This window comes from Mustela lutreola, chromosome 1 (assembly GCF_030435805.1).
Source record: "Mustela lutreola isolate mMusLut2 chromosome 1, mMusLut2.pri, whole genome shotgun sequence".
Classification (NCBI taxonomy): Eukaryota; Metazoa; Chordata; class Mammalia; order Carnivora; family Mustelidae; genus Mustela; species Mustela lutreola.
Window position 1 is genome coordinate 232,865,174 of NC_081290.1, and position 27,629 is coordinate 232,892,802.

Below are 27,629 nucleotides of genomic sequence, written 5' to 3' on the forward strand. Positions count from 1 at the left end.
GAGAGGGCACACAGGGGACTTCAGGCAAGCCTACTTGAGCATGTGGTCCAGGGCTAAGGAAGGCCAGGGTGGCCCTGGCCCCAGGCTCCATTACCATTTTCTCTGGCCCAGATTATATTCATACATTCCTTCAGAGCCTCTCTGTTTCCTCTGACCCCACCTGGAACTGCATGGGCTGGGGAGGGCTGGCTTTCTGAGGCCCAGAGCTGGAAGGCCCCTGGAAGTCTTCCAGCCAGCATCCTTGGTGTTAAGAAAGCAGATTAAATCTCAGAGCAACACAGGGAGTCCTTTGGAATCACCCAGAAAATCAGTGATAGAGTTGGGTTGGGAGCTTAGGACTCTTGCCTCTTAATCTGTGACTTGCTCTGGAAGAAAAGGGGCCAGTGAGACCAAGCAATCTGACAGAACTTGATGCCTGAATCAGTGTGGAACAGAATGGGAGGCCACAGGTGGGAGGACAACCTCCCACCACCCTGAGCCCAGCACGTGTCAGGCCACAAGCGGGGAGGGTAGGGGATGTTCTGCTGTCCTTGCTTGGGTGGGGGTGGAGGGGCAGCAGTAAGTACCCCTGGGCCCAGACCTTAGCCAGGCCCTGTATAGGTGAGCTGGGCTATGCCGTCCTTTATAGCAGGGAAGTCAGGGAGGCCAGTGTGGTGGAGGCGGCAGCGGTAGCGGCCACAGCTCTTGGCATACTGCAGGAAGCGAGGTGCACCCGGGAAGAGCACGTGGTCAGCCAACACAGTGGCACCAGCTGGCAGCAGGGCATGGGCCTCCAGCAGCTGCAGGTCCCGCAGGTAACATCGGGGCCGGTGTGCCAGGAGCACCATGTCTGCCCGGTTCAGCTGGTACTGGGTTCGTAGGCACGGGATCACCTCCTCTGAGCTACTCACAATGAGCTCCACCTGTCGGGGAGAAGGAGCTGGAGATGAGGGTGGGAGAGACTGTTCTCCCACACCAGACTCTTGCATGATCTGGCTTACTTTACGCCAGGTCCTGGCCTAGGACCCCACAAGTGTTCACACATTTCCTCTATCCTCAGAACAAACCCAAGAGGTCAGCATCAGTATTGTGATTTCCATTCTGTCAGTGATGAAGCTGAGATTCAGGGAATAAGTGCTTGGCCCAAGGTCATAAAGCTCACAAGGGGTAGACTGAAGTTTGGACCCAGATTTGCTGAGCTCCAGAGACCTTCCTCTTAACTGCTCCTTTGTCATCCAACAGCAAATGTGAGCAAATGATGTGGAACAGAAGGGCAGGAATTCATGCATTACCCAGGGTCACAGTCCCCTATGTGGAGCTGCTGCCTTCTAGGTGGGATTCCCTTACTGGAGAGGCCTGGCTCGGGCAAGGCTGGGCATGGGAGAGAAGAGACAAGGGTTTGGGAGGTGGGGGCTGACCGTGCGCTCGTCGAAGCCAGCCAGGCGAATGAGTTTTTCGGCCACTGCTGCCATGCGTGGGTCCCACTCCACGGTGAGAAGGCGGCCCCCGGGCGGTAGGGCACGGGCAATAAGCAATGTGGAGTACCCGCAGTGGGTGCCCAGCTCTAGCACAGAAGCAGGGGCCCTTTCCTCCACCAGCCGCATCAGGATCTGACCTGGGGGGGAAATACGGCTGTTGCAGCAGATGTGGGAGACGGATGTAGGACCCCTGACAGAAAGGGATCTCAAATGCCCACCTGCCTCACTGCAACCCCCAACCAGCTGGGGTCTTCTCAGACTATAGTTCCAGCTGCCCCACTGGTGCTCTTCCCCCTCCAGGCTTGCCTTCTTCACTCTCTTCTTCATACCACCCATCAGGCATCTTTCCAACAAACAAATCTGACCCTTTGTTCCTTGGTTCCTATGATCCTCAAGGACTTTGAGATTGAACTTGAGATCCTCAGCCTGACATTCAGGACCTTCTTGGATCCGATCCTAGCCAATCTTTCCAGTTCTTCCCATCTGTAGCCTGTATCACAGCCCTTCCATACACTGTGGCCAGAATCCGCCAAGTCAGTGCTGGCTCATTCCATCATGCTGCATTAGTATATGTGGCTGATTTTGCCCCTCCCCACCCCTGTGTTTATCTGCTTGGCCAAGCGGGAAGCAATTCTAGGCTGTGTGTAAGTGTTGCTTCGTCCAGGAGGGCTCAAGTAGAAACAACCAACAGAAACCTTTGCTAGAACTTCCCAGTTTCACGCCCCCTTGTTTTATTCATTGAATATCTTTCTAACCTTGGAATTTGAAAAATTTCTTCAGACTAAAAGCACTTGTGCCAGAAGCTGGGATTCAGACAAAGCCAGGCAGCTACCCTGAATGGGATGTGGAAGACTCCACGGTGTGGGGAGAAATATTTAGGACAGGTAATTACAAAATTATGGGTTATGCACTATGATGGTTATTCCCTTTGTATTATGTCTCCTTTGAGGCCAGCATTTGTGACCTCTGCCTCCTTTTCCCACCCAGCACCTAGTACAGGCCTAGTACAAAAGGGTGGCAATAAGTGTTTGCTAGATGAATGAATAACTTTGCCTAGCCCTCTCATTTGTAGAGGGAAAAAAAGAGCCCCAGAGAGGATCAGGACCTGCCGAGGGCACCCAGTAGCAGCGGCAGATCCCAGACCTTCCTTACCATCTTGGGGGTGCTTCCTAGAGCAGACGGTTAAGGAACACTGACCTTTGACAGGCCCCATGTGGCCCAGGTACTCGCAGTGGCTGCTCCAATGGTCCAGGGTGGTGAGGATGTGACTGGGGTCCCCAGGCAGGGCATGGGTGAGCACATAGCTGAAGGCCCGCTCCTCAATCCGCAGCCCTGAAAGGCAATCTCGGAGGCTCCGCAGCAAGACCATACGCACCAGCAGTCGGAAGTAGTGCCGGTACCGCACCAGCAATGTCACCACCAGGGGCAGGAAGGCCAGTGCGATGGCAGGGGACATGGTCCCTACCAGGACTGGGTGTGAAGGGAGGCAGGGAGGGAAACCCACATGCATCATTGCTTGTCATTTGTATTATCTCTATATTTTAAAGACCATAGCTCAAAAGACACTTTTGTCCAGAGTCACACAGCAGAACTGGGATTTGAATCTGAATTGGTCTGATTTCAAGCCCATGCACTTTCAAGGACTTCACGCTAGTCTATGTTTTGCTCCGACCCCCAAGCCACCTCTTCCCACTTCTGTCCCTTGGTCCTATCTTTACCTTGCTTCTTCTACCCGTTTCTCCTCATTTCCTCATCTCTGGACTGCTTTCGCAGACCTCCTCTGAGATATCCTCTACCCTCTTCACCCTCTGCCTTTTCTTCTCTGACCCATTAATGTAGAGCAAAAGAGCACAGATTTGTAGTCAGAAACCCCTTCAGGCCCTATGTGCTGCCTTAATAGAAGGCAATCAAAATACTCCATAGGGTGTTAGAATGAGATTTCTTCCCACCCCTCCATCTGGTCTTCCTTGAGGGTGGGAGGAGTCCTTGATCCTATATCCTCTCCAGTCCTGTTTCCCCTCCCCTGCATTCAGCTTTTCTGTTCTCCCTCAGAATTCCTTTTACAAGTGTAAACACACACAGCACACAGCCCCCTCACTTAAGCCTCTTCTTCTTCCTCGTCCCCTATAGGAGTAAGTGCCTTCTCCTTTGGCTTGCCCTGGACCATCCTCCCTTTCCTCCAGATCTGCCCCTTGTGAGGCCCCTGGTGATGGTGGGGACTGAAATTGAAAGTAAGAGTGTATAAATGGATGTGAGTAGGTGAGTGATAGTGAGTTTGAACTGATGTGCTTGGGAACCCACACTCAAGAGCCCTGCTTACCTGGGCTGGAGGCTCCTGCTTGGGGACGATCAGAGCATAGGAAAGGAGGGGGAGTCCTTGGGGCCAGAGAACCCTGAGGCGGGCTGGACCTGCTTTCAATTATTGATGCAGAGTTGCTGCTGTCACCTGAGACCTGCAGTTCAGGTTACTAGCTGCAGGAACAAGGTGGGGCTGACTCTTACACTTCTCAACTCCTGAAAAAAATGTACCGAACTTCAGGGTCTTGATCTGAGGGGTAATAAGAGCTACTGGGTTTGGTGACCTCTCTTCTAACTCCTTGTATCAGGACAACAGGGCATGGTGTGAGCCAAAGTGTATTCAAAATTCAAGTAATTCAAAATTCAACTTTTTGCTAAGCAAATGCCAGGATGTGGGTTTCAGAAGGGAGTCAGGTCTTGCCCCCTTCCTCCAGGAACTCCAAGTTTGAATGAAGATACTAATCCAGAAACGTAGAATAGACATAATGCAGTGCTCTTTGCACTGTTTTGTGAACTGCTATGTATCTTGACAGAAGGGTGTGTGGCACATCAGGAACAGTATTTTTTTTTAAAGATTTTTATTTATTTGACAGATCACAAGTTGGCAGAGAGGCAGGCAGAGAGAGAGAGAGAGGAGGAAGCAGGCTCCCTGCGGAGCAGAGAGCCGGGTGTGGGGATCAATCCCAGGACTCTGGGATCATGACCTGAACCGAAGGCAGAGGCTTTAACTCAATGAGCCACCCTTGCACCCTGAGACAGTAGTTTTTGATAAGATAAATGAAGGAATCAACATGATAAGAATTAAGCACAAGGAGCTAGACATTCCCAAATAATGGGATTGAAGATGGCAATCAGGAAAATACTATTTGTAGTGAGGGTTGAAGACAGAAGACAGACCTGGTGGGGAGACAATGTTCCAGGCACACGTGGAATAGCTAGGTCAGTTAGGGAACTGCAAGTATTTTCTTATGGCTAGTGAGGCATCACTCCAGTCATCCCTGCACTGCCACCACAATCACTACCAACCTCCATGACCCAGATGCTGGAATGGGAGGCAGGTGAGAGGGTCTGCAAGATCTTGAATGACATACGTGGACCTGTGTTCAGCGTCCAAGAGAAGCTATGGGATGGTTCTAAGAAAACAGCATTGTGTTAGATTACTATGATTGCTGTAAAAAGGCCATTAAGATTGACGAGAAATGCCTGAGGGCAAAGCCCGTGAGGCGCTCTCTCTCTTCTAGGATTGAGCTCTGCTCCGGTTTGCGTAGGAATAAGACCTTTTCTTCCAGTAAGTTTCCGATCCTCAGTAGGTGCTGAGAACTCCGTTGGGCGCCATACTCTTTAGGTGTCCACAACTGCGGGCTGGGCATCTCTGGGTCCAAAGTTTGTATACAAACGTTGTGCTCTAGAAGCTTGGAGCCTCAATCCCACAAGCCCCTCCAATGGCATTTAGGATAGCAAATCATGATAGCATTTGGTATAAGTTCACTCATTGCCTCAGAAGGTAGCCTAGCAGCCACCACACCAAATAGGAGGAGGACCTCTAGAGCCGGTGGAAGAAAACGCGAGCTCCAAGAAGCTGAAGTCATGTGATCCGCCCCTCCTTTCATCGAGTCACGTGTCTTGCGTTTTGTCAAAGGAGGTGAGCCTGCCTATTGGTTGGCGATGATCACGCGGTGGAGGCGGGGCCGGAAGGCAGTATTGCGGCAGCCGCGGCGCGACTCTGGGAAGGGATAGGCGGGGAGGCCGGTGGCTGCTTGCTGGATGCAGCCACGGGTCATGTGACCGGAAGGGCTCCTGACGGACGCCGTCCCTCCTCGGCGCGGCCTGAGTGCCCGGCCCGACCCCGGCCATGGGGTGCTGCTACAGCAGCGAGAACGAGGACTCGGACCAGGTGCGGCCGCGGCGGGCGAGGCTCGGGAATGAGGGTTGAGAGGCTGGGGCGTGGGGCCCAGAAGAAAACCTGCAGAAGAGCAGGAGTAGGACTGCGGGGTTCATATAGTACGGAGGCCGGGAGGGGACAGATTACAGAGGAGACGCCTGCCCAGGCTCCTACCCCTGTTAAAGCCCCAGCTTCTCCACAGTCTCCGCAGTGGGGTGTGCAGGAACCTGTCTATCCCGCTCGCCCCACCCCTTTTATCTTATCTCACCCTTAAACCTTTATAGCGTTTAGGTTCTTCAACCTCGGTCTCTGGGAAACCCTGCCTTCCCAGCTTTCTGTGCCTTTTCTGTGCTTGTGTGAGCGGGCTTTGTGAATCCATTCTAGAGACAGGTAAGCTGAGGCTAAGAGTTCATTTGTCCTGACATGAATCAGGAATTGGTATAGGATCTCAGCCCCTGGGTTGAAGAAGTAAGGTCACTGCTGGTTTGTGGTCAGAAAAGGCCTCTGGTGGGGTGCCTGGGTGGCTCAGTGGGTTAAGCCTCTGCCTTCGGCTCAGGTCATGATCTCAGGGTCCTGGGATCAAGCCCCGCATCGGGCTCTCTGCTCAGGGAGCCTGCTTCCCCCACCCCTCTCTCTGCCTGCCTCTCTGCCTACATGTGATCTCTGTCTGTTAAATAAATAAATAAAATCTTAAAGAAAGAAAGAAAGAAAGAAAGAAAAGGCCTCTGGAAGTAGGTGGCATTTGAGTTGGCCAGCGAAGAATTTGATAGAGACAGTGAAGACATCGAGGCATGTGGGAAGTTATTTGGGAAGCTACAAAGTGGGTTTCCGCCTTGACTGGATTGGCTTAGGGAGGCGGGATAGGGAGCTCAGTTTGGGCTGCCTCAGTGCAGTTTTTGCTTGGGGCCTGAAGGTTCTTCCAGCTAGAGAGGGGCCTGTCTTGGGAATTTGACTGTAGATCTGATCCTTTTGCACAGGGACTAGGCTGAGAAACCTGTGCAGTTTTAAATTCTCCCTCTTCATCTTGGTGCATTCTCACTTCTCCCCACCTTAAACCTGCCCTGCGTGCTTGATCTCCTTTTAGGAGTAGGGAGACCTTCCTGAGGATGAAGTCTCAAGCTTTTGGCCACTCACCTTTTTGATTTTCTCTAAGCCTGGATTCTACATTTCAGCACATTCTAGACACAGGATAGAAAGATTTCAGCAAGTAGCCCAAAGTCTGGTGGGGAAAATGGTCACAGAAATGGATTTTGTTACTGGTATTTGGGAAGTAGGTCTTTCCCCAGTGACTCACATGAACCTATTTTGGGTTAAGGAGTTAAGGTTAGGAAAATGTCATTTGTATAAGAAGTATGGGTGGCACCTGGGCCTCATTAATTTCCGAAACACTCAGTGAACACATACTCTTATTTCCTATACCTTATGTTAGGCATACCTCATGCCCACTACCCCTCACTTTATCCCAGCCTCCTAGAGGACACAGTATTCCTGCCTACTGGGAAAACTGTGGGAAATTGTGTCCTAAAGAGTAAAACAGACTCTTGGAAGGAATGAAGGGTTCAAGAAGTGGTAGTGCCTTCTAAGAAAGGATACCAGCTTCTAGTTTGCTGCTCTCCTGATTTTCACTTTCTTGACAGACTCCCACTTCTGGTTTTAACCCCCAGAACAGTGCTCGATCTGTGCTGGGTGATTTAAGGCTTTGTGTGGCAAAAGTCTATGCCAAACCATTCACTAAGAGTCCCTCTCTCAACTCTTGGGATAGGCCCCTCTCCCACTCTTATCTCTGCTCCTTTATTTTAATAAAGAATGTATGATACATTTTTCAAAGGCCTTTATAGTTCTTTCATTTGATTTTTGCAAAATGTTTTGTCCTATAGGTACAGATTGTGTATTTAATGGCAAGAAGAAAGTTTAGAGAGACGAAATGGTTTAGCCAATGATACAGAGCTGAGTAGTGCCGTAGCTGTGGTGTCTTGATACCAAGCCATGTGCTTTATCCATTGGGCCAAGCTGTCTCTTTCAGCTTTGCCCATAGTAGTCATGGGCAGGCCACATACATGTGTCTTTGCTAGGGTAGACGGTGAAATCCTGACCCTTGGGTTGACACTGACTCAGGGTGTGAAAATCCCCTCCATGCTGCACTTGGCCTTCTGTGAGGGGGGGAAGTGATTTGTCCACTGTGATGTCCACAAGCCTGGCCTTTTCTGGGAGTCTAGGTGTCAGGAAAACATTGTTCTTGAAGAACCCCTGATGGGGGGAAAACTGCCCTGTCCTGCAGGAAGATCTGTCTGCTTGGGGGAAGGATGACACACAGGAAGCAAACTCAGGGTTCATTAGGGAGCCAGATCTCTGGCAAGCATTTTGTCTTTCTGGCCCTTTCACACTTACCCTGTGTTTTAAGGAGGAGGGGCTGTGTTGAGGAGTTGGGAAGTGATAGGGCAGAATCCCACAGCTCTTGTCCTGTGTTGTTGGGAACTGGGGACACGTGGACAACCTAGGCTTTAGAACAAAGAGTATTGTGAAAAGGCTGGGCCTGCCTTAGGGTGGGGCAGGCCAGCAGGAGGAAGTGGCCCCTCTGTAAGGAGCGCTGTGGCCAGGGGAGCCAGGAGCCTGCAGTGGGAAGGTTTGTGGTAGGAACTGAAAGTGGCCTGGAGTGGAGCGCTGGTGGTCTGGCATTGAGAGTTGGTGAGTCAGCATTAGGCAGGATAGGCCCCTTGTCCTTGGCTTTGTCCTGGGCACACTTGCTCTTTATGGCTTGGATAGATACCCAGCAGGTCTGCTTATCCAATTTGTAGCTGACACAAAGCCAGCGGGGATTTGCAGCGGATGGGCTCAAGGCAGGGTCATATTCAGAGAGATTGCAGTAGATGAGGATGAAGAGAAATATACACAGAATTGTGAGGGACAGGGAGACTTGGTCTGGCCCAAGGTTAGTTCTGGGGGCTGTGATGATCAACGTAGGTGACTGAAAAAGCAGAACCACACTGCTAGAGGTGTGCTGGCATGGTAAGGGAGGGAGCAGCTCCATTGTCAGGTCTGGCTTCACCAGGTGCATCAAGTTTGGTTCTGGGAGTCATGTATGAAGAGAGCATCAGAGGAGAGTGAACACTTGAGAGTAGAAGGGACCTGCCCTCAAGGAGGGGGCACAGTGGGACTGTGTGACCCAGAGGCTAGGACTCCTGTCCCGACATTATACGAGGAATAGAATTGTCTGGGGGATCTCCTGACCTGCATCAGGCACTAGAATGTTCTGTGAAGCTCTAGAGGTGTTACTGGATACATGCTTTGTGCCTCTGTCCATCTTCTTAGGGCCTCTAGGACTGCTTGGTTCCACTCTGATTCATCCCAGACCACCAACTCAGCCGAGCTCCCAAGGGCAGGCAGGACTGAGCCTTAGCTGACATTCCATACACTTAGGATATTTCTTGGTGGTTAAAGGTCAGAGGTGGGCTGAGAGGAGAGCCCAGGAAAGGCAGGTGTTGGACTAAAGTCTCTAGGGCCGACTTCTCCCCTTTGGCCCCTCCTAGGACCGAGAGGAACGGAAGCTGCTGCTGGACCCTAGCAGCCCCCCTACCAAAGCCCTCAATGGAGCCGAGCCCAACTACCACAGCCTGCCTCCCACTCGCACAGATGAGCAGGCCTTGCTCTCCTCCATTCTTGCTAAGACAGCCAGGTGAGCACCACAGGCCCAAGCCTGAGCAGAGCTTCACCATCCATGTTAAAGGATGGGATAGAGGGACTGGGTGGCCCAGGACAGGGGGGATGGGCAAGGTCAACAGCTAGAGGTGCCTCTGGGCCCAGCCCTGCTCCACTGGGCAGGCAGGGATACTGGTGTCAGATAGCCTTGGAGTCGGCACTTGGCAGGGAATCCTTTGTGTCCCTTTTGAAGCACCTGTCATGTTCCCTCTGCCTCCTCTCCCCAAAGCAACATCATTGACGTGTCTGCCGCGGACTCCCAGGGCATGGAGCAGCATGAGTACATGGACCGGGCAAGGCAATACAGGTGAGGCCCGGCCAGCTTCGGTGGCCCCCACTCAGGCTACTTGGGCTCCTTCCTACCCCTTCACCCCTTACCCAGCTTTGGAGCCTGAGCCGCAGTCCAGGCTTCTTGTTTGGGTGCAGCGCAGGAGACTGACAGCAAATCCCTGGTACCATACAGATGTTTATGTCAGCCCTGTTTGCCCCGTGGCCTGCAGGGGTGAGGAGGCTGAGGGAGGTGGGCCTGGAGCAAGTCGTGGTGAGCGGAGGTGCCTGTCACCCTTCTCTGGCCTGAAGGAACAAGGCTTGCCTGGGCTGGGCTGGGCTGGGCAAAGCAGACTGGTCTGACTGCGCACTCCCATCCATCCTCTTGGCCAGCACCCGCTTGGCTGTGCTAAGCAGCAGCCTGACCCACTGGAAGAAGCTGCCGCCGCTGCCGTCTCTCACCAGCCAGCCCCACCAAGTGCTGGCCAGCGAGCCTGTCCCCTTCTCCGACTTGCAGCAGGTGAGCCGCCCATGGGCCCGCCCCTGCCTACCCTTCCCTCCAGGCCCAGGCTGTGGCAGAGGGGTCACCTTCTCTGTCTCAGAGGCAGTAGAGAGGTGGAGTTAGGGAGCCTGGTAGCTCGAGTACCCAACTCACTCTCACCTCTTGTACTTTGTATATTCTTGTTTCTACCCTTATTCTACCGCCCCCTCTCCTTGTTCTTTGCTGTCTGTCCCATCCCTGCTTTCCTCTTTGGCTTCCTGTCCCCCACCATCCCCTCCTCTCTTGCCACCCAATCTCCCTTCTCACTGCCCCTCTCTGTTCCTCTCGTCCCTGGCCCCTCTGTCCCAGGTCTCCAGGATAGCTGCTTATGCCTACAGTGCACTTTCTCAGATCCGAGTGGACGCAAAAGAGGAGCTGGTTGTACAGTTCGGAATCCCGTGAAGAGAGGGATCCTTGGACAGCTCTGCTCTTCTCTCCACCCCATCTCCACCCTGCCTCCCCTGGCCCCCAGCCTTACTGCGGCTCTCACAGCACCCTGACCTGCTACTAATCACAGAGAAGAGTGTGGAGGAGGAGAAGAGTGAGGCCGGAAGCCTCAGCACTTGAGGACGGAGCAAGGGAGGGCAGAACCATTTGGGACTGGCATTCAAAGCCCTGGCCAGGGATGGGGTGGGGATCAAAAGGTTAGAGCCTAGTAGGTCTTCACTGTCACTGGGAAGTTGGAGGTACCACTGTGAGGGTGATCCCTAGGGGGCCTGTGGGGGCCCTCTTCCCACCCTTTCTCTTGGCCTCACTCCTTTCCCCCCTCCCTGACTTGGTGCTCACATGCACCTCATGAGGGTTTATGACCAGGGTCTGGACAAGCTTGAATTTGAATGAATTGAGTTTGTATTTCTAGCACCCTGGGTTTTTACATGTTTGGGGTTTTGGGGTTTTGTTTTGGTTTGTCGCCCTCGATAAAGGAAGTGTATTCATCTGTGTGCTGGTTGCAGCCCCTCTGTCCTGCCCACCACCCTAGTACTTCTGGTCTGTGAGCAGCGAGATGGGGTGGGAGGTACATCTTCTAGGGCCATTGAGAGGAATCCAGGAGATAAGGGTTCAGAGTTCCCAGGTCTTAGCTGGAAATGGCCTGGGCTAACCTCAGATTGGATAAGACTGCTTGTCCCTTCTCCAGTGAATAGTGTCCAAACTGAACAAACTGGAATCCAAGGCAGCTGTCACTGTTGGGGGCCCTGCTTCAGGTGCAGTGGAATTACCAACAAGCCCAGGGTTGAGGGGTAAAGGCAGACCAAGGGTACTTGATACGGAGCCAGCAAGCCACTGTTTTCAAGCAGAAGATTCTATTTATCTGATGAAATCTCAAGCAGAACACCAGCATGTAAAACAGAGTGGAGCTACTCTGATCTGATTGAAGCAGGGGGTCTAGCATCTTCTCTGAGGTGTACTCACAGAAACTTGGTGCTCTTTGAAGCAGCTCTAACCTCTATCTGAACTGAAGAGTTTTTTAAAAAGGGGCCCAGAGAGATAAGGTAAGTTTCTCAAGACCATACAGTAAACCAGGTGAAAAGGTCTACATCCCAGGCCAAAAGGCCTTTCCCTCCTCTGCCTCCCTCCATTGGTGAAGTTAAGACCGGAGCTACTGACTATTGCCTGAGGCAGAGGACATTTGTACATGGCACAGGTGACTTCACATCTGCTCAACTGCTCCGATCGTTTATTGTTAAACCAAATTGACTGTCTTCGGCCTTTAGGACTGCTGGGGCCCTGGGAGCCTCAGAGTGCATTCTGCTTGATCCGGATCTTCTTGGGCTTGATGTTCATGCGTTTCCACACTTCAGCTGTGGCACGGTCTGCTTTGGTGACCCCGCTGAAGTCGAATGTGGTGATACGGGGCAGGGTGCACAGCACATACTGCCTGTGGGGAAGACTTGGGCTGGGGGCCAGCCCCCACCAGAACCTCCTTCCCCCTCCACCAGCTGCTGCTCTCTCCCCTAACTGCAAGGAATGGAGGGACCAAAGGATAATTTGGGGGGAGACAGAGTCTCCCCTGATGGATAGTAAGACATGCCTAAAGGTCACCACTCCCTTCTCTGCCCTAGCATGGCAGAACACTGGTGTTGGATTTCTTCTCTCCCCACCTCCTTGCCCTCAGGGGAGCTCAGCTTTGGGGTCAGGGCACTTACCTATACCCCTTCTCTTCCTCTATGGGATTCCCGTGGAGTGTCAGGCTCCGGAGCCGTGGGAGGACAGCCAGCTTGTTCACCTCTCCCAGGCGCTGGATGCTGTTGCCGTGGAGATAGAGTACACTGAGGTTGAAGAAAGTTGTCAGGACCTGTTGGGGAAGGAAACCGAAAGCCAGGATGGGCAGAGCCCTGGATTGGTGCTCAGGACTGGTGGGCAAAGAAGGAAGAGTCTGGGAAACAACTTGCTTTCCAGTCTGCTACCCCCCTGCAGCCATTCTGGATAACTCTGACCTACTTGTTGTTTTACTCTGAATGGGTACAGGGGTACCATGTTGGCACAGAACTGTGCTCTGAGGGATGGGAGGTATGGACCGGCAGCCTAGCACAGCCACTGACTTGCCAGATGAATAGGCACTCCTGCTCCCCCCGAGCCTCAATTGCCCCTACACTGAAGACCTTTTTAGTGTTGGAGATCTAAGATTCTTTCACAACAAGGGACAGGGATAGCATCTCACCAGGTACAGAAGAGAAGCTTTCAAATTTACAATTACAAAATTACAATCTACAACCCAGGGAATCGTGTCCAGCTCATGCTCCAACTGCTTTTTTCCTCTGGTAGGGATCCTGGACAAGAAAAGGTCAATGTGTTTATTTCTTAAAACTTGAGTCTGAGTTCATGGAAAATAAGTGCTGTACTTCATCTGTCTCTTCCACAGACAAACTCTGCACTAGGCACAGAGGGTGCCTGATAACAAAAGCTGTTGTGTTATTGGAGCCTGCTACATGCCATTTGGCTTTCCTCACAAAACCTTTATGTTTGGTGGGAGCACATGCTCCTCATTTTTTCAGACAGGGAGACAGATTTTGAAAGGTGGGGTATCTTGCCCAAAGTCCTACAGTAAGAGACAAACCTAGGATTTGAACCTACATCTGTCTGAGCCCATAGCCATGTACTTGGACAGCAGCCTGCTGCTGCACTACTTCCTGAAAGACGTGGGAGATGGAGGGGCTGGGGGTTGGACAAGTTGGCGTCGGGCCCACCCTGTGACTAAATCACAGTGCTGGGGACTCACAGGGTCGATGGAAGTCAGGTCGTTGAAGGACAGGTCGATCCAGGCCAGGTTCTCTGGATGCTCCAGAAGCAGTGAAACCACATGGCTAAAGTCTCTCAGGTCATTGAGGACATTGTTGTTCAGCCACAGGGACTGGGTCAGTGACTTCCCTGACTTTGAGTGCCTTAGTGGTCGTAGCCCTGTCCGAGGCTCCTCGCTCAACAGGTCTGTGGGGACAGTGAGACGTGGGTTATTGTCTCTGCTTTTCTGCCTTAGGGATGGGAAGGAACAGAGCTGGGAGGATTTACAGCCTGTGCTAGAGCTGGGGGTACTGGCAGGACCATAGCCTCATGCTTGAGTCTAGTATCACTCCCACAGGCCCCAGGAGTCCAAGTAAACTTGGACTAAGGGTCAAAGACTTGCCATCCCAAATTCTTGGTTTGCATCCCATGGTCCTCTCATGTCTGTTCTATCATTGGGTCCTCTATATGCCACCCCTTTTGGGGGTGTGGGAGGCAAAATCATTCCCACTTTATGGAAACTAAGAACTATAATTGTCAGACTTGACCAAGATGATTATAGCACAAAATCTAGAATTATCCACTGGTAGAGCCTAGAGTATTCACTTCAGTACAACACCCTCTCATGTCCCTCTCTCGAATTACTGCTAAGCAACTGTGTATGTGCCAGATACTGGATGTATAGTGGTAAAGTTCTGTGCCAAGTTCTGGATGAGTAACAGGGTAGGGATGAGGCAGATTTTGTGCCTTGGAGGAGCTCATATAGGCAGGATGAAAACAAACTGGCAATGTGATAGTGACGGAATCATAAAGAAGGACTCTTCTGGGAGCTCAGGGAAGTCGAAACCTAAGATGGAGTTCAGTGGATTAGGAGACCTTAACCAGGCAAAGGGTGGAAAGGGTGAGAGGCACCCAAGCAGAGGCACAGAGGTGGGAAAGGGCATGTATGCACATACTGTGCAAGGTGGGACATGGAGTGAAAAGCCAACAAGCCTTGAAAGCCAGGCAGAGTAGTTTGGACTTTATTCTGTAGGTGACGGGAAGCCATTGGAGGGTTAAAGCAAAGGGTGATCCAAATCTTTCATTGCAAAAAGATCATTCTGAAGCTTTAGTGTGGAGATGGATTAAAGGGAGTGGGTGGGACTGGAAGACCAGTGTGGCTCTTTCAGTCATCCAGGCGAGAGGTGGGAGGAAGAGAATCAGCATGACTTCGTGGTTGACTGGATGTAAGGGTAAAAGAATAATCAAGGGCAGTGCCCAGTTTCTTATTTAGGGGACTGATAAGGAATTAGAAAAAGACAAAATGGGCGCATGGGTGGCTCAGTGGGTTAAGCCGCTGCCTTTGGCTCAGGTCATGATCTCAGGGTCCTGGGATCGAGTCCCGCATCAGGCTCTCTGCTCAGCAGGGAGCCTGTTTCCTCCTCTCTCTCTCTCTGCCTGCATCTCTGCCTACTTGTGATCTCTCTCTGTCAAATAAATAAATAAAATCTTAAAAAAAAAAAAAAAAGAAAAAAGAAAAAGACAAACTAAGGTTGAAAAGGTGAGGAGTTTTTAAAAAAAAAAAAAAAGGTGAGTTCAGCCTTGTCCTTGGTGTATATCTGAGGCTCCTGTAACAAAGAGGTGAAGAAGCCAAGCAGGCTGTTGGATACGAAGGTCTGAAGCTCCGGAGATGGACGAGAATCATTAGTATAGAAGGTGTACAAGTTAGAGAAATAGAGGGGATTCTACACGGAGAGTGAGGGTAGAGAGGAGGGGGCGTCTATTAAATAATGATGAGTAATGAGGGAAGGACAGGGAGGGAGAACCACAAGAAGATAATTTTTACAGATGCTCAGGGAGTTCATAGTTTATAGGAGTGGATTTCAAGGAGATAAGGACTGAAAAGTAATTTTGGCAACTCAAGCCCTTGGTGATCCTGGTGAAGGCGGATACAGTGAAATCACAAGGGCCTGGGGCCAGAAGCTACATTGGACTGAGTTCAAGAGTAAACAGGTTAAGGAAATTTAAGCAAGTAGTGTAAACAACACTGGCAGAAAGTTCGGCAGAGGAGAGAGAATAAGGAAAACAGGGATGTTATAAACCATCTGTGTAGATCCACCCCCCAACCCTTTCTGACAAATGAGGTCCGGAGAGGCTGGGTCCTGCCCAGACTCACAGTGGCAGAGTCAGAACCAGATACTGGCTATGGCTGAGGGGACTGTATATTTCCTCTTGCCCCAAGCCTCTCATTACTTGTCTAAAGCTGCATCCGGGGAAGAAAGTATTGGATTTGCTGAAGCTGGCCGCTGCCTTTCACTCCCCTGAGCTCTTACGGGACACACTTCCTTCTACCTCCACCCAGTAAGTAACTTCCTCTCCTCCTCAGCTGCAGGTCAGCCAGCATCCACCAGATGGCTCTCTGCCTTAGTGCTGGAGTTAGCAGGAGCTACAGTCAGGGCCTGAGGTTGGGGGGAAGTGGCAGAAGGGCACTGGAGCACAGTAATTCAGCTTGTGAATGAACTCCTAATCCTGCCCCTGGCCCCAACATATCCTGAGAACTCCCAATGAAATGATACAGCTGAATAAAAGGGTTAAAATAAACCCACATATAGATTAGCATCCAGCCTGATGAGGCAATAGCTTGAGGAATGCCGTACAGCATGGGCAGCTCTCCAGCTCAGAAGTAGCCACTGGTGGGACTGTGTTGCCGAAAACTTAAGGCTCCCATCTGGGCTGCCGATATCAAGAGTGGAATGGGGTATCCCACTGCTACAGGTTTGTTCCCTTCAGATTCCACCAGGGTACTGCATTGCTTAAGGATCTGTTGAAGCTGCCTAGTTCAGAGTAGGCCAAGGCAGGTCTGGAAAATGGAGCACAGATATTAGTGCCCAAAGAATTGGGAAGTGCCTAGCCCCAGGCACACCGGAAAAGCATGATTCTTCTATTTCTGAAGGGTTGCCACACGACTTTTCCATGTTTCCTTAGAGGGTAGGAGTTAGTTTGATAACTTCCTCACATCATCCCTCACCCCATAATGGAAGGGATTGGTAAGTATCTCATGGCAGACTCCCTTAATACTGTAGGTTCGTAAAAAGTCAGAGGTCTGTGGGTTGAATGTGGTCTAGAGTCGCCAGCATTTCAGAATCTATAATCCATCTACTGATTACATTAGCAAGTAGTCTATCAAGTAGTCCCAGATTCTTTCCACAAGCTCCGGGGAACCTGAGGGGACTGGCCTTTTGGGGGCTGGATATGCTTCCCCTGTTCCCCTCCTTACAAGACACAGCAAGGAATCTGGCAGGTATGTATACATCTGCGCTTACTAAATAGTAGATGCTCAGTAAATAACCATTGAACGAGGGAGCCGGCATCTGTATGGCCCATGGTTTGTGCTATGGAGTTACCCATGGTTGTAGTGGATGTTTTCTCCCCTCATTAAGAAGGTTCCACAGAGCGCAAAGCAGTGCAAAGCTCTATTTCCCCACTCAGAGCTGGGAATTCCCAGGGTAGGCAGGAGCCATACTTCGTCACCTGTCACCTCTCATTCAGGATTATCACAGCTAAAACCCTTGTGAATCACAGACTACATCAGAAGTGATGCTATGTACAATAAATAAAGATCACAGTGGGTCGGTGTGTGCTCCTGAGAGAATATAAGTTACCACTGTGGCTGGTGCAAACCCAGTAGTATCCCAAACTCAAGCCAAGGCTTGTACCTCCTGGATAACTATTTGCCTTCTTCCTGAGCTTAAAAGTAGCCCCCAGTTGCCTGTGAGGAAAAAACGAAGCCAGATCTGGGTCTAGGATATATGGGTGCCAGCATGGGTTCTGTGAGAGCAAATGTAAGCCAGATAGCAAAAGCCAGGGATAGAACTTCCTTGGGAAGAAGCATCTTCCTCTGAGAATAGGATACTGCTAAGAGCCTCCCTGAGCCACCTATTTCCAAAGAAACTCATTAATAAAATGGGAATAAGCTTGGGCAGTGCTGGAAGCTGCAATAATTGTGGGTGATGACAGAATAAGCTTGGGTAGGCCTGGGATAAGCATAAGGTATTTACTAATAAATATTTAAACTGGAAACATGCCAGTTGTTAATAATGAGACCCTGCATGTTTTACCAGTGATCAGAATAGGCTTGTGTCCTCAGAGGAGATAGGATTCTGCCTGTGTTTTCATTCATTTCTTCCTCTCTTCAGGTAAAGACAGGAGAATAAAACCATTGGCTAATAAACTGGTTTCCCACTATTCTTCACCCGACTTTACTGCTGTAGTGGGGATTCTTTTGAAGGTGATCAGTTACCCCTTCCACTCCTGCCACCTCCTTACCCCCTACTCCTCTCAAAAACGTCAAAAAAAAAAAAATCTGCAAGCACACAGGAAGACTCTCTTTAGGCTCTTAAAAGACTGGTCTCTCCCTAGGGACCATACCCAGCCTGTTGCCATGGTGAGTGGAGTGCTGTGCTCTGTGGGCTGACCTTGGATCACGTGGATGCTTCGGAAGGAGTAGTCAAGAGGGGGCTCTTGCACCGAAGTGTTCATATAGTCCTGTCTGCTCATAGCTCAGGCCATCATTTGTCAGGTGTAAGCACTGGCCCTGGGAGTCCGGGTTCAGCCTGGGGGTGATAAGAAGGACTGGTATTCCAGGTACAAGGGGCTTAGGCTTCCAGGTAACCCCAGAGCCCTGTACCCTTGCTTTCTGCCCTCCACCACCCCAGGCTTGCCTGGCTGCATTTCTATTTTAAGATAGTAATCACCATTCCTTGCATTTGTAGGGCACTTTCTACTTCTCAGAACACCTTTACATCCCTTAGAGCTTATTGATAGTTGTAACACCCATTTCTGCTTTCCACACGAAGAAACTGAGACCCCAGGTGAAAGCACTTGCCCAGAGTTAAGCCAGTGAGTCAGTGTAGACTGCAATCATACACTCCTGAATCCTACACTGAGGCCCTTTGTGCTACTCCACAGTAGTTACCATGGAGGCTGCCTTGGTACCCACACTCCAGTGACATCAACTGGGCTATTCTATTGCTTAACAAACCCGGAGGGCCTGCATTGGACCTGGTGTCTGACAGCCCTTTGCCAGTCCGACCCAGCCAGGGTCAGCTTGTTCAGCTTGTCTGTCAACCCCACTTCTCCATCCACAGACCCTACTTTCAGCCACATGCCAAATGTACTCCTACGTATATAAGCACCTACACATCAAACCGGAGTCTACCTCACTCACTCACCTGTCACCAATGCCTGAAACTCCACCATTAGGGATTCATTCCTTTGGGTTCAGGGATTGTTTTCTGTTAAAATGGAAATACCCCTGAGAGGGGTGAACACAGTGTTATCAATTGTCTTATCAGATCCTTTCCAATTGGTTAGCTCACGTAAAGCTGAGAAATTTTCCAGAGGCTGGGGAAGTGCGAATACTACTCACCTGGGAAGAATAAAGCTCAAAACACACTTTAACAAGGGGTTTTCTATGTGACAGGCACAAACAAAAGACACATAGACTGACAAAGACATGTCCCAGTCAACCTCCCCTTCCTCACTTCATCCACTGCTGTCGTCACCTTTGCTCACTACTTCACCTGGTTTCCAAAATGATTTGAGGTAGTTCATAACAACACACTCAAAACAGGATGATTTCTTAGAGAACAGAGCTGTCCAACTAAATATAATGAACACTGCAAATGCAAGCCACATATATAATTTTTTCACATATGTAATTTAAAATTTTCTAGTAGCTATAAGAAGAAAAGTCCAAAGAAACAGGTAAAGCTTAATATATTTTATTTAACCCAATATATCCAAAATAATACTCAACATATAATTGCTATTAACAATGGAGGTATTTTACAGAAGCTACCTGGCAAGTGCACAACAGCTGCAGGTGACTAGTGGCTACCAGACTGACAGGGCAGATGTAAGAAATGGAAACCAAGGAAGAGAAAGATCGGAAAGTAGATTAAAGGAAGACAAAGAGATGCACCACAGAATTAGGAACTGGCCTATGTTATCTCTGAAATTCCTGACAGCCAAAGTAAAAAAGGAAACCTCAGGATATGCAGTTCTTACCATTTGAGTCAAAGCAGCAAATAGATTGTATGCAGAAAATGAGATCCACACATTTTCTTAAAATGATTTCTCTTAAAAACCGTGGACTTGGGGCACCTGGGTGGCTCAGTGGGTTAAGCCGCTGCCTTCGGCTCAGGTCATGATCTCAGGGTCCTGGGGTCGAGTCCCGCATCGGGCTCTCTGCTCAGCAGGGAGCCTGCTTCCCCTCTCTCTCTCTGTCTGCCTCTCCGTCTACTTGTGATTTCTCTCTATCAAATAAATAAAATCTTTAAAAAAAAAAAACATGGACTTGATAGTGTATAATTCCACTTAAGCTTAAAATACAGTTTGACTAATTTTTTGTGATTTAACATGTACAGGAATGGAAAGTGAATGTCTTCCTCTCAAAAAGCAACAGTCTCAGCTGTGCTTTGTGGAAGTGCCACCTTGAGTCACTTCACAGTTGAGTTCTCTGTCAAATCAGGACTGGCCTGGTGGGTACAGACTTAATTAGGGAGACTTGCATCTTTTAGGTATCAAATATACAGACAGACAACAAAGAACACAGACTTTTCTGGAAATAGAGGAACCTGGCTTGTGTTCTCCCCTAAACAGAGAAGCCCATTCCACTAGAGCACCTACAACAGTTTTGATGCCTCTGAGCAAGACTAGATACTTTTTTCAAAGTCCTGGGTTGGGACCTCAGAGTTCTGCACTACTGGACATGGATTTTAGCTTAAAATATTTAAGGGCAGAATTTGACTATTAGTTTCCTTGACCATCAGAGAACCTAACTCAGTGCAGTTCCTAAAAACTGACTTTGTGTCATACCAACTCCTGATGTATTTTTCTGGATGAGTTAGTATTAAAAATGCAGCCCTCAGTAGTTTAGATAAATTTGCCAGTTGGAAACGGTTGTTATTCTTCTCCATTTCAATAGTAGCCCAGGCTGTGAGCTAGCACTGTATCTTATTCATCATCTGACACAGAACCTGGCTTACAACAGGCACTCAAGAAATGCTTGTGGGAGGAATGAATGAGAAACTGCCAAATACAAGGCTTTCTGTTTTGCTAGTGTTGATGGTAAGCTGCTCTTTCTAACAATTGGCTCCCAGGTTCAGCTTTTTCAGTCCACACCTCATTCACAGTAAGAAACTCAATTCAATTCTGCAAACATTTATGGAGTGCCCGCTGCCCTATCCCTGACCAGAAGGAATGAAGCCAAGATAACAAATAAGAGAACCCTGTCTGTCATGAGCGCAGAAAAGCCTACTAGGTTTCCATTGATTGTGGCAAACCAGCCTGCATCCAGTTCTAAGAAACAGCTGCCTACTTAGTGAATATTCTCATGTTTTAATACTCAGGCCTAGTATACCCTCTTTGATGAAGTCTGTCTTTCCAGATAAAATTGATTGTGTTCTGTGGTAGATTGATTCCCTTGATTATTCCTATTCCAGGTCTCCCTGGTATCTATTTTTTTGCCCTTTAACTCTGTAGTTTTATTCACTGTGATGCTGGGCTCAGCCATGTGACTTGCTTTGGCCAGTGGATGTTAGTAAACATGAAGCAAACAGAAAGCTTAAAGAGAGGGCTTGCCCTCTTGCTCTTTGCCTGTGCCAAGAGAAAACGGCTACCTTACTGGAGGGATGTGACAAACATATGCAGGTGAATTATGTGCAGAGAGTTAGTGTTCCCAGCTGAGGCCATCCTAGACTAGCCAATAGCCAGCCTACACCAATTCAAAGTTCAGGATAGTCACAGGTGCCTGCAGATACATGAATGAGCCCAGCCAAGACCAGAAGAAACCTATGGCTGACTTAGAGACTTAGAAGCAGTAATACAGATCATAAGTCACTATGGTTTTTGGATGGTTTGTTATACAGCAATAGCTAACTGATACATACCCCTACTGTACTTTGAATAAAGTTTTATCAAAGACTGTTTCCTCATCTGTAAAATGGAGACAAACCTATCTTGAGAGCTATTGTATGCCCTGCAGCAGGTGCTAGTACTAATACACTGAAGCAGTTGTATTATCTATACTCGTTTCTTTTTTCCCTTTTTAAAAAAGATTTATTTGAGAGAGAGCATGCACATGTGAGTGGGAGGAGGGGCAAAGGGAGAGCATATCAAGCAGACTCCCCACTAAGTTGGGAACCTGATATGGGATTCAATCCCATGACCCCAAGACCAAGACCTGAACTGAAATCAAGAGTCAGACACATGACCAACTGAGCTACTTAGGCAACCAACCCCGGAACTGGATACTTAACCAACTGAGCCACTTGAGAAACCAACCCCCCTTCCTAAAGTAGGCTCTATGCCCTGTGTGGCTTGAACTCATGACTCTGAGATAGAAAGTCACACACTCTACTGATTGAGCCAGCCAGGTGACCCTGTACTCATTTCTTTTTTCTTTTCTTTCCTTTTCTTTTTTTTTTTTTTAAGATTTTATTTATTATTTATATGACAGACAGAGATCATAAGTAGGCAGAGAGGCAGGCAGAAAGAGGGGGGGTGGGGGAGCAGGCTCTCTGCTGAGCAGAGAGCCCAACGCGGGGCTCGATCCCAGGACCCTGGGACCACGACCTGAGCCAAAGGCAGAGGCTTTAACCCACTGAGCCACCCAGGCGCCCCTATACTCATTTCTTTATAAACTACCTCCTGTTTCTTCCCTGTAAGCTCAAGGCCAGGGACAGAAGTCAGAATTATTTCTCTCTTCCTACCATTACTCTGTACTGAGCCTGGCAAAGAGTGTGTCTTCACTAAAGTCTTGATGAACAAATGGATAATAGATAAATGAAAAAAATGAATTAGTGTCTTCAGGTGTCACATTGGTATACCTGGCTGCTGGGTAGAACTGACAAAACCTTGTTGCTTTTCTCACTTCAGAGCCTTGTTTGTATGCTTGTTTGTTTGTTTTTGCTTGTTTGTTTTTTAAAGATCTTACTTATTTATTTGACAAAGTGATAGAAAGCACAAGGAGGCAGAGCAGCAGGATCTCCGCCGAGCAGGGAGCCCGATGTGGGGCTCAATCCCAGGACCCTGGGATCATGACCTAAGTCGAACGCAAATGCTTAACTGACTGAGCCACCCAGGCGCCCCAATGGTTGCATTTCTTTCTTTCTCTCTCTCTCTCTCTCTTTTTTTTTTTTTTTTTTAAAGATTTTATTCATTTATTTCACAGACAGAGATCACAAGTAGTAAGAGAGGCAGGCAGAGAGAGGAGGAAGCAGGCTCCCCTGAGAGCAGAGAGCCCGACGTGGGGTTAGATCCCAGGACCCTAGGATCATGACCTGATCTGAAGGCAGAGGCTTTAACCCACTGAGCCACCCAGGCGCCCCGAATTTCTGGAGTCAGTCTTTCCCAGCTGCTATTCTGCCTCATGCCCAGTCAGATCCTAGTGCCTTCCTCATCAGTCCAGACTGACTTGACAAATGACAAGTTTAGAGGCATACTTGTCTTGTTTTGGAATTTTTCCTTCCCAAATTGGAAATATCTTCTACTGGTTTTATTTTATTTTAAAAGTTAATATGATTGCTAAATAAAACCAAACAACATAGAGAAGTACATCAAGTAGAAACTAAAAGTCTGAGTCTCCATCTGATCAAAAACATGATTAATATTTGGAATTATAACCTCTTAGAAGGGAGATATACAAAATCGTGTATATATTTTTTTTTAATTTTTTTTTTTTAAGATTTTATTTATTTATTTGACAGACAGAGATCATAAGTAGGCAGAGAGGCAGGCAGAGAGAGAGGAGGAAGCAGGCTCCCTGCTGAGCAGAGAGCCCGATGTGGGACTCGATCCCAGGACCCTGAGATCATGACCCGAGCCGAAGGCAGCGGCTTAACCCACTGAGCCACCCAGGCGCCCAATCGTGTATATTTTTAAATACACTTGATCTTAGCCAAAAGGCCGAGAAGCGATATATATTTTTAAATAAACATATACTATTTGTTTATAGTATAAACAAATAGTATATGAGGGAGAGGGAGAAGCAGATTCCCTGCTGAGCAGGGAGCCAGATGCAGGGCTTGATCCCAAGATGCTGAGATCATGACCTGAGTCGAAGGCAGTTGCTTCACTGACTGAGCACCCATGTGCCATGTGCCCCTAAACTCACCCTTTTTAATAATTGCAGAGTATTGAATAGAATTTGTGTGTACCCCACTTCATTTAGTTAAGTTTAACCAGTCCCAGTTGATGAAAATTTGTTTTCAGTTTTTGAAGTTACTAACAATTGTAATTTGATTTGTTGTTAGCCTGTTTCTTCCCTCTCTACTTACTCTTAGGTAAGTAGTAGTATGATGGCACAGGAAGTTTTGAGGAATAATCAGATAAGATCTGATAGGAGTCTGAATGGCCTGGCCTAGAGAGGGTTTCTGTTTATGGGCTATAGGTGGAAGAAAAATCAAAGTGTCATGAAAAGTCGGCCACATAATCTAGTGTATTCTGGGAGGTTTTATTCCCAGGTGCCACAGGGAAGTCCAAGATTCAACCTAGCTGCTATCCTGGGGCAGTTTACTCCTTGGAACAAGTCCTTAAGCTAAACAGGCTGTAAACTCAAGTTAGTGACTTGGCTGGAAACTGGCAAATTGGGGTATGGTCCCAAGCTGTCACCAATTTGGTGTGTAGCCTTGGGCAAGTCTCTGTTCCTCTTTGGGTTTCAGTTTTCCAATCTGTAAAATGGGGATAAATATCCTTGACTCAAAACTCAAAAGAGAGACTGAATGTGAATGAACTGGGTAAGTTGCCTAATATAATCTGTCATGAAGACTGTAAAAGGAATCAGACTCTAACCATAGAGCTAGGAGAAGCAGACCATAGGGAGAAGTAATTTAGGGACAGAACCCCTAATGCGTGTGTGTGGGCAGATGCTGCTGACCCTGAGGAGGAGGCTGTACCCTGGGATCTTCCTTACTGTAAGGAAAGAGAAAAGTCAAGCCTCATACATGTCTACTTCCATGTCTAATTCTAATTCTACTTCCATGTCTTGAAGAGGTCTCAGTTCATCATCACAGGAAAAACCAACCCATTTTCTGAGGGTACTTCTTATCTTCCACTGTCAGGGACTTGACGCATCCGTATTAGGGGGTCCCAGGTTTGTGACAGGAGATGTTCTTAAGCGCCCCCAAATCCCTGTGGGTATGTATCTCGTTCCCCTTCCCTCCCCAGGTCCATTCCGTATGGATGTCTTGTCTTGTTCATTGTGAAAGGGGGAAAGGGGTGTGTGCGGGGGGTTTCTCAGTCCCCGAAAAGGAAATTGCTTAATCTCTCCAGAGATTGGTTCCCTAGAACGACTTTTCTGTTTTCCCGCCCGACTCACCCGCAGTTGCTTTCCCTCCAGCCTCGGCGTCCCACTACCTCAGCGCCAACTCCATGGTAACTAGCCTCACCACCGCATCCCCGCCACACTCCGTAAGTGCTACGGCTATGCCTACCGGGAGCTGTAGTTCGCTAGGGGCGGGGCTCCAAAGCCGCGGGACGTGCTGGGATTTGTAGTTTTCTTTTCTCTCAAGTCCCGGCCCGGGTCCGGAAATAGTGACACCCGTTCTCCCTTCCCAGTGGTCCTCACACTTCCTTTTCCCGGGTCCTGAAGCGTGCCCTTGCGTGAGACTCCTGACAACCGGGGCCAATCAGAAGGTGGCGCGAGGGGGCGGGGCCATAGTTTAAACTAATTGTGCGCTCACAGCGCTGGCGCGAGCCCGCGACAAACCCGATCCCGTGGAAGCGTGAGGCGGAGCGGGAGCGCGCGGCCAGGTAACCGGCGCGGGCCTGCGGCTGGCGTTCAGTCCGGGCGCCCGCAGGGATGCCGGGGCCTAAAGGGGGTGCTGGAGAGGCGGGTGCGAGCGGAAGGCCTCCGTCATAACCTTCTCTGACTGGGGAGAATCTATCGGGGGTAAGGTTTGTGAGGAGGGGGGCATGTCTGGTGTGGGGGAGGTGCCGGCGTGCCTAGGGGGAGGGTCTGTTTGGGGGCGTGTCTGTGGAATTCTGTCTACGCGGGGAGGGAAGGGGGGGGCCGGTGCGTGTTCCTGAAATGCTTGTGACCCAGAGGTCCCAAGGAAGTCTCCGCCTATTATTGTTAACAATAGCAGTAGTAATACTAGTAAACGTAGCACCCGCTACGTTTCAGGCATTGTACCACACCCTTGACGTGGATCATTTTTTAAACATTCCTAATTATCCTATTATCCTTTATTACAGTTGGGGAAGCGGAGGTATTTTATAATGTTTACTTGGTCAGGATTACATAGCTAGTGCATGATTGGGTTAAATAAGGAGTGGGGGGTAAGGGGTGCGCGTTGTCTTGGACGGGTCACCTGATTTATTTTGAGCCTCACTTCGCATAGGTTAACAATAACTTACCTGCCTTACCTACTTTTTGGGGTGGTTCTGAGGGTCAAATCAGTTAAGTTGTTTCATGGAAGCGTCTTGGAGTGTACAAATACATGACTGTAAGTTACTGTGTGAAGGTTGTGCGTGGGAAAGAGCGTAACTGGCTTCATGCTGCCTCCTCTGGGTGTCCTTTCTTGCTTACGACCCAGGGGAGTGCTGCTCATCTGGTATGGGAAGAGTGTCTGCATGTTTGTCCTAGATAGACAGTGTCTTTTGTCCCCTATCCTGATGCTTAGGCAGGTATGCATGAAACATGTCCTGGCTCTTAATGTATGCTTTGAAATGAATGAGCTTTCATGGACTGAAAAGGAAGAGGAGCCCATCTCCATTTAATGGCTTTTGAACCTTTGTATTCTATCTTTTTGCCTGGAATGGAACTGCCTTCTAAAACTGTGATAGTTACTCGCTTTAATCCGTGTTTCCCTCTCTCTAGTGTCTGATTCCTGGTCCCATATTTCCAAAGTTCTTGAAACGGTTACTCTGTGGTGGGGATTAGGGCTACCTTGTGAAGATCTTTACTGTTGTGAATATATGAGAACCCAGAGGGAACATTCAGACCAAGTAAGGTAGCATTCCATCAGCAGGGATGAGTATATGTGTTCCCTCCCTCTCTGTTCCTGAATGGTTCTCCTTGTAGAGGAAGAAGCACATAATTCTATGTAAAAGCTTCCACAGTACTCTTTTCTTGGCCCAAGTTCAAGCAAATGATGACTAATTTTAATGACTGATTCTTAATCTAATGCCAGAGCTATGCTTCCCCAAAGCTAGGAGATCTTACCTGAAAGCTCATATAAAAACATTTCTATTTAGAATATTCTCTTTTATTTATGGAATATGAGAGTGAGAAGAATGCCTTGAACTAGTAGTTGAGTTCTAGGACTGTTAGGATGGTGAAAAGCCCTGCCACAGGTGGCTAAACAGGGCTGACTGGAGAATATTTTGACAGCTGTGTCTAATTGATAACACCCGATGGTCAGTAAGTATGTTGGGGGTCATTTATTTCAGCCTCTTACCCACTGTTACACTGAACATATCAAAAGGTGTTGTCTGAATTCAAAATAAACACTTCCAAAGATGGGACCACTCCCAAAGGCAGTCCATTTCAATATTGAACAATTCTAAATAATAATAGTTGTTATTGTATTCTAACAGTATTGTGTTTTGTGCTGTTAGAGATTATTTTCATTTTATCCTAATATGCTTACTGTTTGTTTTTTCACCATTCTTTCTTGCATTTTATTCCTTTTGTGTTAAATAGATGAACATATCCTTCAGATGTTTTCTTCGGTAAGGGGTCAGTTAGCGTTAAACACTCTGTGTAGAAACATCTTTTTTTTTCTCTTCAGTCTTGATAGTTTAGCTGGGTACTAAGCTTCCAATTATTTTCTCTCAGCACTTTGAATGTTATTTTACTGAAATTCTGGCTTTTTCTTGTTAGTTTTGAGAACTGTGCTCACAATTTAACTATCATTTTGTTGCAGGTAACCTGCATTTTTCTCTGGTAGTTTTTAAAGTTGGTTTTTTTGTTTGTTTTGTTTTTAATTTGACAGAGAGAGTCACAGTGAGAGAGGGAACACAAACAGGGGGAGTGGGAGAGGGAGAAGCAGGCTTCCCTCTGTGCAGGGAGCCTGGTGCAGGGCTACATCCCAGGACCCTGGGATCATGACCTGAGCCAAAGGCAGACGCTTAATGACTGAGCCACCCAGGCGCCCCTTCTCTGGTAGTTTTAAAAATCTTATTGTTTGTGTTCTGCAGTTTCATTACATGCTGTGTATTTAATTGTATCCTACTGGGAACTTACAGTGGTTCCTCAATCTGAGATTTCATACCTTGCATAAATTTT

General features: G+C 48.6%; 4 protein-coding genes across 18 annotated transcripts in view; 2 read left to right on the forward strand and 2 right to left on the reverse strand.

Moving 5' to 3' along the window:
• Positions 1-395: 395 nt before the first annotated feature.
• LOC131807957 (transmembrane O-methyltransferase) lies at positions 396-6,855 on the reverse strand. Of its 2 annotated transcripts, XM_059133772.1 has the most exons (5): positions 6,772-6,855; positions 3,778-3,971; positions 2,655-2,927; positions 1,398-1,594; positions 396-902 (listed from the first exon to the last, which is right to left on the reverse strand). In XM_059133772.1, exons 3-5 carry the CDS (start codon positions 2,911-2,913, stop codon positions 582-584), a joined length of 777 nt encoding a protein of 258 aa, XP_058989755.1. In that variant the 5' UTR covers positions 2,914-2,927; positions 3,778-3,971; positions 6,772-6,855; the 3' UTR covers positions 396-581. The 2 variants fall into 2 exon arrangements, with proteins under 2 accessions (XP_058989755.1, XP_058989746.1); XM_059133763.1 differs by lacking the exons at positions 3,778-3,971; positions 6,772-6,855 and having other exon boundaries at positions 2,655-3,771.
• On the forward strand, positions 5,509-11,082 carry LAMTOR1 (late endosomal/lysosomal adaptor, MAPK and MTOR activator 1). The gene is made up of 5 exons (XM_059133963.1): positions 5,509-5,649; positions 9,165-9,310; positions 9,563-9,640; positions 9,994-10,120; positions 10,451-11,082. The coding sequence occupies exons 1-5, from the start codon at positions 5,608-5,610 to the stop codon at positions 10,541-10,543; spliced, it is 486 nt and encodes a 161-aa protein (XP_058989946.1). The 5' UTR covers positions 5,509-5,607; the 3' UTR covers positions 10,544-11,082.
• LRRC51 (leucine rich repeat containing 51) lies at positions 5,619-24,967 on the reverse strand. Of its 13 annotated transcripts, none has more exons than XM_059133868.1 (6): positions 24,717-24,823; positions 18,568-18,650; positions 17,812-17,949; positions 13,359-13,564; positions 12,286-12,434; positions 5,619-5,718 (listed from the first exon to the last, which is right to left on the reverse strand). In XM_059133868.1, the coding sequence occupies exons 3-6, from the start codon at positions 17,891-17,893 to the stop codon at positions 5,619-5,621; spliced, it is 537 nt and encodes a 178-aa protein (XP_058989851.1). In that variant the 5' UTR covers positions 17,894-17,949; positions 18,568-18,650; positions 24,717-24,823. The 13 variants fall into 13 exon arrangements, with proteins under 13 accessions (XP_058989851.1, XP_058989844.1, XP_058989797.1 ...); XM_059133861.1 differs by lacking the exon at positions 5,619-5,718 and adding an exon at positions 8,025-8,136; XM_059133814.1 differs by lacking the exons at positions 5,619-5,718; positions 24,717-24,823 and adding exons at positions 11,426-12,035; positions 24,832-24,967.
• Positions 24,968-25,033: 66 nt separating this feature from the next.
• The window catches only part of NUMA1 (nuclear mitotic apparatus protein 1), a 75,586-nt gene continuing 72,990 nt past the window's right edge, over positions 25,034-27,629 (forward strand). The window contains exon 1 of one of the 2 annotated variants that reach the window (XM_059133713.1): positions 25,034-25,150. The gene's annotated coding sequence lies outside the window, so the exon portion shown is untranslated. Of the gene's footprint in view, positions 25,290-27,629 lie in introns of both variants that reach the window. The other variant, XM_059133707.1, reaches the window with a different exon arrangement.

Excerpts from the sequence above, each read along its gene's own strand:
- LAMTOR1 (XM_059133963.1), top strand. The coding sequence starts at position 5,608 with ATGGGGTGCTGCTACAGCAGCGAGAACGAGGACTCGGACCAG. Across the intron at positions 9,311-9,562 it reads ATTCTTGCTAAGACAGCCAG|CAACATCATTGACGTGTCTG; the intron begins GTGAGCACCACA and ends CTCTCCCCAAAG. Across the intron at positions 9,641-9,993 it reads GACCGGGCAAGGCAATACAG|CACCCGCTTGGCTGTGCTAA; the intron begins GTGAGGCCCGGC and ends CCTCTTGGCCAG.
- LOC131807957 (XM_059133763.1), bottom strand. The coding sequence starts at position 2,970 with ATGATGCATGTGGGTTTCCCTCCCTGCCTCCCTTCACACCCAGTCCTG. Across the intron at positions 1,595-2,654 it reads CCACATGGGGCCTGTCAAAG|GTCAGATCCTGATGCGGCTG; the intron begins GTCAGTGTTCCT and ends TTTCCCCCCCAG. Across the intron at positions 903-1,397 it reads CTGGCTTCGACGAGCGCACG|GTGGAGCTCATTGTGAGTAG; the intron begins GTCAGCCCCCAC and ends TCTCCCCGACAG.
- LRRC51 (XM_059133814.1), bottom strand. The coding sequence starts at position 17,893 with ATGAGCAGACAGGACTATATGAACACTTCGGTGCAAGAGCCCCCTCTT. Across the intron at positions 13,565-17,811 it reads AAGCATCCACGTGATCCAAG|ACCTGTTGAGCGAGGAGCCT; the intron begins GTCAGCCCACAG and ends CTGTCCCCACAG. Across the intron at positions 12,036-12,285 it reads GAGGAAGAGAAGGGGTATAG|CCCAAGTCTTCCCCACAGGC; the intron begins GTAAGTGCCCTG and ends GCTGGCCCCCAG.